General features: G+C 43.3%; 1 protein-coding gene across 1 annotated transcript in view; it reads left to right on the forward strand.

Moving 5' to 3' along the window:
• ICE1 (interactor of little elongation complex ELL subunit 1) overlaps positions 1-11,350 on the forward strand; it is a 58,757-nt gene extending 47,407 nt beyond the window's left edge. Inside the window, exons 19-20 of the mRNA XM_060146847.1 lie at positions 6,186-6,284; positions 10,315-11,350. Coding sequence (XP_060002830.1) covers positions 6,186-6,284; positions 10,315-10,496 — 281 coding nt within the window. The 3' untranslated portion in view covers positions 10,497-11,350. The remainder of the gene's footprint in view (positions 1-6,185; positions 6,285-10,314) is intronic.
• The last annotated feature ends 1,223 nt before the right edge of the window (positions 11,351-12,573 follow it).

Below are 12,573 nucleotides of genomic sequence, written 5' to 3' on the forward strand. Positions count from 1 at the left end.
ATTTTCATTACTCATACTCTTCCTTTGTAAATTAACATTTTATTCACCTTTTTCAGATTTAAGTTTTTTCATGTTAGTACATTTTATTTATAATTGAACTCTTGATTCTCAGATATTAATTTTAATATACACACATGCACACACTTGCATATACACACTCCAGGATACATTGCTGGATACATTGCTATAAATTACAGTTAATTTGATTTATAAAATAAGTAGATACCTAATCCCTGCTTGCACCCGTTTTTTTTTTTTCATACTCACTCAATAAGGATAACTATGTACTTCTGTAATTGGAAACTAGTTTTATTTTGTTTCTGTAAATTGTAAGCTGAATAAACAGAAATTAAAATCATTGTTTAAAAATCTTTTAAGTGAAATGTAGATTCTTTTTAATCTCACATCTAAAGACGACCTCAGTGGCCATTTAGTTCTGTCCCTCCCTCCCTTTCACCCATAAATCTTTATTTTTTATTTTTACTTATTTTTTCTTCTTTTGCCCCATCTCTGACAAACTGCTCTCTAGTCCAGGCATCATTATCAGTGATGAGGTCTGTTCATTATCAGAAGACTCTTTACTTTGAAGTGACTCCTCTATCTGCCATGTATTGATTGCTTGGGGGCTGACAAAACAAGGTTCAGCCTATTTCTGTGTCAGGGCCCTTTAGATCCTTGGAGATAGTTATCATGACTTTTAAGTATCTTTGGTGTTTAATTAATTAAAACTCCAAGATAAAACCATTTGAAATAGGTTTGAGAATTTTTAAATCACGTAAGTCAGTCTTATAAATAGACCACAGTAAGAAATATAATATCCCTGACTAATTTTGTTAGCTGTATCTGCATTCCTGCACTGTGCACATTTTACATGCAAACATAGGAACATTGTAGTAAATAAATATATAAACTGGGTCTTGACAAAAACCTGGTTTCAAGGTGGACATCTAACAGTTTTCACTGGAAATAACCTAACATACACTTGGAGTTAAGATACAGAACATGAAAGCATGAAAATGTGGAAGTGGAGATGACTAAACTGCTCAGTGGCGGACTTCCCTGAATGCCTCAGGTCCAGTGCTCTGAGGACCATTCTCTGTCCCAAGTGGGAGCAGCAAGGACACAGAAGGGCCAGTGACCTCATTTTCAGCCGTCAGCTGGTGGCATGTGTGTGTCTGGAAATTCTGGTTTGGGTAGCAGCTTCTCTTATGGATTCAAGAAAGAATGTGTTCATACTTTGAACTAATTCATTCCAAATTGAGAATGCTTTTTGAGAATTTAAGAAATTAGGAAAGGTGTTAGGTCTGTAAATGCTTACATGTTGACCTAGATGAAGAATCTGTGAAATTTGCTGAAGAATATACTTTTGAAGTCACACTTATAAAATATGGTGTGATTTTTGCTGTTATCATTGCAGTGGTTGTTTCTTTGTGTATTTATTGATTGTAACAGGATGGAAAGTGAGAGTGGGAGGATGTGTTTCTGGTGGTTGACCGCATCCTGCTCTGAGAAGCATCTGTGATGGAGGGTCGGCCTCACATGTCATTCTCCTCCTCAGTTAGCTCTTATCAGCTTTGGTTGATTGTCCAGACTGCCTGAAAAGCTTTTTTAAAATTACAGATTCTCAGGCTCCAGACAAACCCACACAAGTTTATAGAAATACTTTTGAATATGTACCTTAAAAAGTAACTCATTTGTGAATTAAGAAGAATATGGTCATAGTTTATCTAAAAACAAGGATGTATAATTGTAGGGAGAAAACCTGACTGGTAGTTTTAGTCAAACTCAGACTAATTTATTCTTTAAGTCTTTAAAATATAGCTTTTGAGAAAATAATTTATAACATTTGATAATATATATTATTTAGAGTAATATATGTATATTTACATAATTAGTGGTATAATACAATGATGCGTGTCATAGGAATAATGTATAATTAATATATAGTTAACAATACTGCATAATAAAATTATAATATATAAGTAAATAAATTTAGTTGAGAGGATGGCTAATTAGAAAGGAAGTGCAATGTCAAAAATGAGAGCAGACTCAGGACTGGCAAACCCTGCTGAGGTCCGCGGGTGGACCAGGGCAGGACGAGCTCGTGTGAGTGAGTGAAAAGCCTGGTGTGGGGAGGGCGAGAGGGGCCACTGGGCTGTTCCCGGAGAACCCGGGCTGAGCTTTGCTGGGAGTATGTTGGTGCTGAAGGCTCCCCCCACCACCACCACCCCGAGCAAAGCAGGGGCTGGGGTCCCGGCGAGCAGGGGTGGGCCGAGGGGGAGGGTGGAAGCAGGGCGGAATCCTGAGAGGCAGCTTTAGGGGTGGGTGTGTGCTTTCCTTCCCGCACACCCGTCTGAAGCTGACATTTACTAAAGAATTTAGCAAATAATTAACTTGGTTGACTGTGATTTCTTTTTTTTTTTTTTTTTTTTGCCCGCGCTGTGTGGCATGTGGGATGTGGGATCTTAGTTCCCTGACCAGGGATCAAACCCGTGTCCCCTGCATTGGGGGCGCGGAGTCTTATCCGCTGGACCACCAGGGAAGTCCCTGTGATTTCTTAATAATAAATGAAGTCACACAGTAGGCATTCATAAAATAAAGGAATTGTCTGTATTCTTAACTCCAGATTTGTAAATCCTAATTGGATTTTTACCCCATGGGAAATAAAAACAGGCTGTCTGGCAAAATGGTTCAGTGTTATCTAATGTTGGATTGGGGTATGAACACCGCTGTTAGCAAATGAAATGGTTACATGTGATTATTGAATGGGGTTTCTCTAACCTACCTTAACAATAATGGATTAAAGAGCGTTTTGTGGAACATTTGGATCGCTCTGGACCCCTGGGGACGTGGAGGACGGGGAGAGCCTACTCCAGGCGACTCGTGTCCTGGCGGGGTCGGGGCCTCTTCGGGGGGGCAGGAGGTAGGGGGGCGGTGAGCCCCTGTCTGAGGTCCCTGGGTGGGAAGGGAGCAGAGTGGGGACGGAAGTCTGCATGCCACTAGACGCAGCGGAGTATAAAGGTATAGAATACCCCATTTTGCCCCCCAAAGAGCTTTAAATTCTGAAGTGGCCCATCTGGTGTTAGGAGAGCCTAGAAGCTGGGATAACACTGTTTCTCATGTCAGGTTTTTGCACGTCAGGCTGCAATAGCCAGTACTTGGTTGATTTCTGTCCAGTGTCTCACCTTGTCTTTCAGGTTTTCTTTGCAATTGTCTTAACTCATCCTTTCCTTAACATACCTGCATCTGAAATCTTGACTGAAAACCCTGGGTAACTATCTTTCTCTGATCCCTGCCCTGTAGACTGGGTCTCACCTACCCTAAGGCCGGCAAGCTCTCCTCTTCAGGCTTCCGTGAGTGGGGAGTGTGTTGTCTTTGACACTGAGATTGACTCCACATTTCTTACTTGAATTTTAATATGTTGGCTGAACTGCCCTGGACTCACTCACCTTCCTTCTGTAGAGGGACTTTTCTTCCCGTCTATTTAGCAAATTTGTCCATCATCTTTGTCAAGTCATATATGTAAACCTTTTCCCCCAAACCATATACCTCAGACTCATGATTTCCTCTTATTTTATCTCTGATTTGCTCCATTAACTTAAATAAAGCTTTATAAAACACACTTCATTAAGCATTTTTAATTAAAAGAAAGGGAGCCATTATAATGCAGTCGTGTATTATCTGGAAGCACATGCATATCCCATGGCCAAATGATCCCATAGCTGTGCTAGGCACGCACACTGTCCCTTTCTCTGCTAATAGTCATGCGTTGAATGCTCCCGATAGATTGTCTCAGAGGACAGGTCTGGTGACATGCAGTTATTAGAACTTTGATCTAATTGCAAGGAGATATCTAAGAGTGCTCAGTACCTTGAAATTTCTGATCTCTGAAGTACATTACTTTTCAACCTGTGAAAGACTTCCTAAGGGATTATCCATATGTTTACAGTTTCCTCCTGGATTAGGAATTAACCGGGGAGTCATTGATCAGTAGGAATTTACTGAATGTCTGCTGTCTATCACAGCATTTAGGGTGCGTGTAACTAGCGCTAAGCTAGTTCCTATAGGGGATACAAAGTAATAAAGTCCCTTTAGTGTCCTGTGCCTCAGTTTCTCCATATTCAACACAGAGATGAGGCTGATGGACTGGGTCACATCTAAGCCTGTGGGCTGTTTGTACTATTGAGAGAACATGGACACAGAACAGTGAGCATGCAGGATAATGTTGTCATAAGAGCACAGGAAGAGGACTTGGGTAAGACGGCATCCAAAGTATGTCTCAGAATCCTCCTCCTCTGTAACAGCCGGGGCAAAAGGACATGAGGCCTGGCCGTGAGGGAGGTGCAGAGGCTTCCGCTTTGAAGCAAGCTGGTTTCCACAGGACCATTGGAATAAAGGAGGGTCCAGATGGGTGGGGACTAGGCGAGGAGTGTTGTCCTGTTTAGTCCCCTAGTGAGACCCCCAAAGAGGTTTTGTCACTCCAGGTTTTATGTGTCAATTATTGTACTAGAAATTAAAACTAGGAGTTTAAAAAAATGTTACTATTCACTTAAGATTAATAGTAATAAACTAATGTTAACATAAGTGATATTTTTAATGAAAAATAACTATTTCCAAAACAAACAAAAATAAGAGTGAGCAGAATGGAACATTATCTTACTGCAAACCTCTTCACTGTCTAGATTCATAGAAGGGCTGGTTTCCCATAGCTGCTCTGCATTCAGTCTCTGGCTGTTTGTTGTTTTGGTTGAAGTATTTGGAGAAAGTCCAGTCTCATACAGATGTGTAGTTGATTAAAGGAGTGTTTTAATAGCCCGTTCAAGTAATTGTGGATATTCTTCTTTGACACTGCAGTGCAACTCAACAAGTGATGATTTCTTAAAGGTTAGTTGCAGTGTGAAATCTGAAACCTCATCAGTGAACTTCGCTTCTCTGTTGCACCAGAGTCCCTTGGTCCACCTGACTTGTTGAAGGGATCTTTTGCCCATTCATGATTTTGTAACATGTACTGCTCACTTGGAAAATACTGATCTGTACAGATCTTCCAAATGTCAACAATATCAAGAAAACAGACATTAATATCATCATTGATCTCATCAGAGAAATCTGAAGTATTTGAAGCTGTCAAGCTTAGGGTAGGTGATGGAAGTTTTTCCAAAATTCTAATTTTGCTTAAGAGCTCAAATTTTATCATTGACAACAATGATTTCCTTGCAGTGACAGGTTCACTTTTCTCATTTTTGAGAAAATGTCTGTCTCGGTCTAAATAGCCATAGTTTGTCAGTGGTTCTTTGAGTGAAAAGTGGGTGGAGAAAGCACCCAGTTCCCCTGTCAGCTGAAGCAGCTGCACAGGTGCTTTTCCTGGAGAGAGTCGGGCTGCCGAGGTGCCAGGGGTGTGCTTCACGTGCCCTTCCTGTCCCATCCGTGGAAGATCGCAGAGCCGTGTGCTTAGGGTCTGGATTTCATAAGAATCATTGTTACTGTTTCATGAAGGACATTCTGAATGAGTTAGCTTTTCTGACTGTGAGCTCCTGGCCATGGAGAGTGACCCCCATGTCACTGCCCTGACTGGTGCTCAGGGTCCACTAGTTTGATCGCCACTGCCTTTGCACTGTCAGGCCACATCTCAGCACTGGAAGGAAAGCACATCACTTCTTAGTGTCGTTGGGAAAGCAAAGTTTTGACCTTGAGGACCCCGGGGGTTTAGTAGAGCACACTTGGGAGCGGCTGCTCTACGGGAGGACGGAGGTTGTGTTAGCCAACTACGTTGTAACAGCAAACTGTGTCTTATATTTAGTCCGTTAACCCACAGAAGTTAGTCATTTCACACTGAGCCTGCTAAAACCATTGATTCTGCTAAATTCCATTTATTATATGATAACTGGGAAAGCAACACATTGTGTATCTGTGTATCATCTGTATGTGTGAGTAACAGAAGAGATGACGAATCATTCAGTCAGAACAGCCCCCCACCCCGGGACGGATGGTGCTGTATTGAGTCCTGATGCTTTACTGTTTAATTTGTTTTCATTTAAGAATAGGTACCCATCTAACTTCAGTTCAGGATCCTGAAGCTTAATGTACATGCTAAACGAAAGAAAACGTAAGTTTTAAATTCTTATGAAAAGTTAACATTTAACCACAGGTTGTTGACATCTTGTTTTGTTTTTTTCTTTCCCCCCTAGGTCGTTTAGGCCAGTTGGGTTTGAAGGAAGGGTTTCCATCAGCTGTGAAAAACATTAGTGCAGTTATTGGTATGTTTATACAGCATGCCCAGGATGAAGGTAAAACTTTTGTTTATTATCATTATTTTTAAATCATTTGCATTCCTCTTATTAAATCTGTTTGGAGTTCTTACTACGTGCCATGCTCTGTGCATCTCTCAGTGCTTGGGGGTGAGGAGTTTGATCACGAAGCCACACTCTGCCTGCGTTCTCAGCACTGGCGCTTGAACATGTGTGGGTTTCCTGTTGTTTCAGTGGTAGCGGCTCGCCCTGTTGGGTAGTGCATCCCTAAGGAAGAGGAAACTCTCTTATTGTCCTGGTGCTGACGTTCTGTCTCAGAAACTGTCCGTACTATCTTCATGCTGTCCTGTGACCTCCGACCAGTGACTCAGCCTCAGCTGCCTGCAGAGGCCTGGCTGAAGTTGTGTCGTGATGACCAAGTGCGGTCACACGTGTGAAGCAGCGACCCCAGTGTGGCCTGGGTATCACTGAGTACTTAGCATTCCCAGAGAACTTGGAAACTGGAGGCTTTTTGTGAGCCCGTCTTCATAGCAGTGGTTTCCTTTTCATTTGTATACCTCAGAGCATGTAATTTTATATTCTTATTCCTTTGTGGGAAGAGATTAAAACTCAACAGTAACCCTTTGAAGTGATGAGTCTCATTTTTATTTGAATGTTATGCAGTCAAGGAGTAATGCGTCCTTTTTCAGAAATCAGGTGGCCATAGGTGCGTGGGTGTGCCTCTGGGCTTTCTGCCCTGCTCCACTGGTCTGTGGTTCTGTGTCTGTTGCCAGTACCACACTGCCTTGGTCACTGTAGCTTTGGTTGCAGAGTCTGAAGTCGGGGAGCCTGATTCCTCCAGCTCCGTTTTTTTCTCAAGATTGCTTTAGCTTTCACGGTCTTTTGTGTTCCCATGCAAATTGTAAATTTTTTTGTTCTAAATGTAAGACCAGACACTATAAAACTGTTAGAGGAAAATATAGGAAAAACACTCTTTGACATAAACATAAACCACAGCAAGATCTTTTTTGACCCACCTCCTGGAGTAATGAAAATAAAAACAAAACCAAATAAATGGGACCTAATGAAACTTAAAAACTTTTTCACAGCAAAGGAAACCGTAAACAAGACAAAAAGACAGCCCTCAGAATGGGAGAAAATATTTGCAAATGAAGCAACAGACAAAAGATTAATTTCCAAAATATACAAACAGCTCATGCAGCTCAATATCAAAAACACAAACAACCCAATCAAAAAATGGGCAGAAGACCTAAATAGACATCTCTCCAAGGAGGACATACAGATGACCAAGGGGCACGTGAAAGGATGCTCAACATCACTATTTGAGAAATGCAAATCAAAACTACAATGAGGTATCACCTCACACTGATCAGAGTGGCCATCATCAAAAAATCTACAAACAGTAAATGCTGGAGGGGGTGTGGAGAATAGGGAGCCCTTTTGCACTCTTTGGTGGGAATGTAAATTGATACAGCCACTATGGAGAACAGTATGGAGGTTCCTTAAAAAACTAAAAATAGAACTACCATACAACCCAGCAATCCCACTATTGGGCATATACCCAGAGAAAACCATAATTCAAAAAGACACATGCACTCCAGTGTTCACTGCAGCACTATTTACAATAGCCAGGACATGGAACATCGTAAATGTCCAACGACAGACGAATGGATAAAGATGATGTGGTACATGTATATGTATACAATGGAATATTAGCCATAAAAACGAATGAAAATGGGTCGTTTGTAGAGACGTAGATGGACCTAGAGTCTGTCATACAGAGTGAAGTAAGTCAGAAGGAGAAAAACAAATGTCATATATTAATGCATATATGCGGAATCCAGAAGAATGGTACAGATGAACCTATTTGCAGGGCAGGAATAGAGACGCAGACGTAGAGAACAGACATGTGGACATGGGGGGAAGGAGAGGGTGGGACAAATTGGGAGATTAGGAAAGACATATATATACTACCATGTATAAAATAGCTAGTGGGAACATGCTGTAAAGCATAGGAAGCTCAGCTTGGTGCTCTGTGATGACCTAGATCGGTGTAATGAGGGGGTGGGAGGGAGGTCCAGGAGGGAGGGGATACATGTATACATATAGCTGACTCACTTCATTGTACAGCAGAAACTAACACAACGTTGTAAAGCGATTTTACTCCAATTAAAAAAAAATTAAAACAAAAGGAGTAATGCAGTTATACAGTTTCCATCGGAAACACACGGTGACATCTGAAATTTACATCCGAGATGATCTTAACGTGTATGTTGTTTTCTGCTTTCAGGGTGAGGCATGGCAGGTTGAGCTAATGAGAACTTTTGTCTTCTTTGATTTTAGAATAGCTGCTGAGGTAACGGCCCTGAAAATGTACTCTTACTGTCTAGACTGTGTGTTGTCATCAGAGAGTAGCCAGGGAGTGGCCGACGGGTTGTCTCGCCACAGATGCCGGGTGGACATTTCCTGGCAACAGTGTGGTCCTCCTGCTGGGAGGAGCGAGAGGGCCTTGCACTGGGCTTGCTCTGGGTTAGGCCCTGTCCCACAGAGCAGCATGGGGTCCCCAAGGTGACCTTCTGGGGCTGGCCCTCCAGGGCTTGAACGTTGACTTTGTTCTATGCACAGGAAGTTAACGCCCTGCAAGAAGCATACTTTGCTGGAGGCCTGGCACTGGTTAGCTCCACCAGGTCACAGCCAGGCTGCCCGAGTCCAGAGCCTACACAGTGCACATGCTCTTATAATTATTTTTAAATCCCTGTGTAAAACTCTTACTGTTTGACTTTAAGTCTTTACTTATGTGCCCTTCTCTATGCTTCTCTAATTACCATGTAGATAAGGGGAACATATTTTTTAAATTAAAAATTTTTTTTTTTTGGCTGCGTTGGGTCTTCATTGCTGTGTGCGGGCTTTCTCTAGTTGTGGCGAGCGGGGGCTACTCTTCCTTGTGGTGCGTGGGCTACTCTTCTTTGTGGTGCGCGGGCTTCTCATTGCGGTGGCTTCTCTTGTTGCGGCGCACGGGCTCTAGGTGCGCGGGCTTCAGTAGCTGTGTCTCGGGGGCTCAGTAGTTGTGACTCGCGGGCTCTAGAGCACAGGCTCAGTAGTTGTGGCTCATGGGCTTAGTGGCTCTGCAGCGTGTGGGATCTTCCCAGACCAGGGCTCGAACCCGTGTCCCCTGCATCAGCAGGTGGATTGTTAACCACTGCACCACCGGGGAAGCCCAGGGAATGTAATTTTAAAGCTGCTGTAGTACTGTCTACATCTACAGCATTAACATTTGAATGTGTGGGTTTTGTGATATTTATTTTTAAATAGTAGTAGTTTTCCCTATTGGGCATTGCATCACTAACAGTATATAGTTAATAATAAGTTTTAATGAAATAACTCCTAAATTTTTTAACTAAATGATTGAAGTGAATTTAACTAAAATTGAACTAAATTAAATTTGAATTAAATAACTCCTAAATAAACTTATACTGAATGAGAACTCTAATAACCATAATCTCTAACCTAGCCATAGTCTACAATTAAATGCCATCATCAATAGTCATATACTATAATCTAGTGTGTAAGAGTATAGTATATGCTATACTGTATACTAAAAATTAGTTTTTCACTTGCTCTCATTTCATCATGTTTTTCATTTCCAAAGTCCACTTATAAACACTTCCAGGGGTATAATGGAGTCATTTATTTGACAAATGCTTTGGGATCCACATTTTACTAAAACTTAAACATGAGGGTATGATCCTTCCAGGACCACTTTGGAAAGCTTAGCACTGATCATGAGAGGGCAGGCGCCTCAGGTCCTGTGCCCCTACTCCGGCTCGTCGTCCTCTGGGTACAGGCAGCGCCAGGAACCTGTAGAGAGCTGTGCAGTGTTTGCTTTGTTTTTGTTTTCCATTTGCAGAAGGGATTTAAATGAATTTTTTCATTGTGTTTTGTTTTTTTTTTAATATTTACTTTTCATTGCTGGAAGAAAGTATTTGTTGAATAGTATTTTATTAGATCATTAACATTTTGCATAACGAAGATTTTCTTGTGTGATGACTGATGTGGAAATTCTTTTCAGACATACCATGGGGTATCCAGCTGGCAGCCGTGTACGCTCTGTGTGACTTGAGTCCCAGCAACCCAGTGGAGATCTCCAAGATCCTGGAAGCCTGGCGCACAGAGACCTCTCACCGCGTCCCCTCCGCAGTGCTTAGCTCCCTAGAGGAGGTCAGCGCTCTGTGTACGGAGGAGTGTGGCTGACTGCCCCGTGCTGTGCCCAGAGAAGTGCCTTCCCGTTGCTCGAGTGGAGATAGATCAGTCAGCTTCCAGGGTGCAAACCGAGGTTCCAGAGAGACGTCAGGGAGATACAAGTGCTGGGGGCGGAGAAGGAAGCAGTGGCTGCTTTCCCTAAACCGCGCACATTTCACTTATGGCTGCTGTGATCACATGACATGGATTGTAATTTGTTGTGTCTTGGTCAAACAACAAAAACTTGAACTTAGCCCTTTTTTGCTGCAGAAAGTGTCCTTTTAGTCGCTTTTAAAAATTGAGTGGCATTTTGTAATGAATTTAATGTAAAAACATTGATTTGGTTCCTGAGCCAATTTTGGACTTTGCGCCCAAATGACTGACTAGGAAAAGATGAGGAGGCTAAAACAGTGCTCCTCGAAGACTCTTCCACTGTCTTAGCTGGAGTTGGGCTACAGAGCTCCTCTCAAGGTATAGAGTGTAGCTGACCAGAGTAAATAAACAGGGAGAGCCTTTAGAACTTCCTTTAATGCATTTCTTCAGATCTCTAAAGTTCCTTGCAAATATTTAACTGTGTATCAGGAAAAGGAGAGCTGAGGATAGAGGTCACCGCGGGTGTTTGTACCTCGCTGTGTACATACAGACGCAGCCAAGTGCGGGCAGGTCTCTGCATGTGCCGTGTATATATGGACAGCCTATAATGTGTCTCACATTTGATGATATTCCACTTTCGGAATTTTAGTATTTGTACATAGAAAATGGGTTTAATAACTCACCGTGGTCCTGATTTGTCTTATATTCATCATTTCTTAAAACTCTTGTATGTGTTTTTTATAATAAAAAATAAAAGTAAGCCATGCATACGATTGTCCTGATCAGTAAAAAGTGACACTTGGCCTTACTTCTGCTCCAACCAACGATGAACCAAATAGTCAGTGCCAACCAAAGACAGAGGAGAGCGGCCTGCCAGAAGGACCTCCCTCCTGGACGGAGGCGTGGTGGATTGCCCGGATGTAATCGGGTTTGGGTGCTCTCCCAGGTGCTCTTAGTGAGAGCAGATACCAGATAAGTGCTGGTTGGATGTCTTTGTTTAGCTACAGTTGCTACCCTTTAAAAATCACATTTGACAAGTATTTTGTTACTTCTTCCTCCTGTTTTTTAAGTAATTATAACAAACTGAGATTTGTAAACAACTCTGCCTTGCCCTTTGGATGCTTTTTGTTGGTGTGTTCCCTTTCTACCTCTGTCTCTTGGGCCTGTGCTCTGTGCCAGGGCCTTGCTGGGAGGAGCTGGTGAAGAAAGTCACGGCCAGGTTCTCAAAGGCCTGTGAACTGTTGGTAGAACCCTACACAGTCACCCCAATAAATCAACAGTCCAAATTTGGGGTTTAAGTGCGGTGAGGGAGATGTAGAGATCTGCAGAAGAATAGCAGGGAGACTCCTCTCTGTTAGTCAAGGAGGGTCCCTCCAAGGAAGTAACGACACGTGAGCTAGGACCCGAGAGAAGGGAGCCCACCTTGAAAGGAGGGGACCGTGGAATGCGTCCCTCCCAGACAGGTGCGCCGGCTCTGAGAGGGGAAGAGCCTGCCGTGTGTGGGCAGGAGGCCGGTATGGCCAGAACATACTGTGTAAGTGGGCGAGCGTCCTTTGTTCAGTGACACAGGTAACTGCCAGTCACTGGGACCTGGGCAGCCCTGGGCTCGGTCACGCTCCTGGGGAGATTGGAGCAGGTGTCACGGTTCACGGTGCTGTGCTGTGACGCAGGGCAGGAGAAGGGCGGGGCGGGAAGCAGACGTGTCAGGAGGCTGGGGGTTGATGCTGGTGGCCGTGCAGACCATCGGGGTGGATGGATGCCACACGGGTCATGGAGGTGGGATCAATGCTGAGTTCGTGAACTGGGGGTGATGGGGAGATAGGAATCAGGGTTCCCACGGCACCTGGGCTTGGGGACAGGAGCTCCGGGATTGGTGGTAGGATTCACACGTCCTAGGCGCTGTGTCTGGGACGTGAGACATCCAAGTGGAGGTGGCAGGGATCCTTTACAGGCGGAAGTCGAGTTTGGGCAAGGTGGGGACACAAGCTAGGAAGCT

Source organism: Lagenorhynchus albirostris, chromosome 3 (assembly GCF_949774975.1).
Source record: "Lagenorhynchus albirostris chromosome 3, mLagAlb1.1, whole genome shotgun sequence".
Lineage (NCBI taxonomy): Eukaryota > Metazoa > Chordata > Mammalia > Artiodactyla > Delphinidae > Lagenorhynchus > Lagenorhynchus albirostris.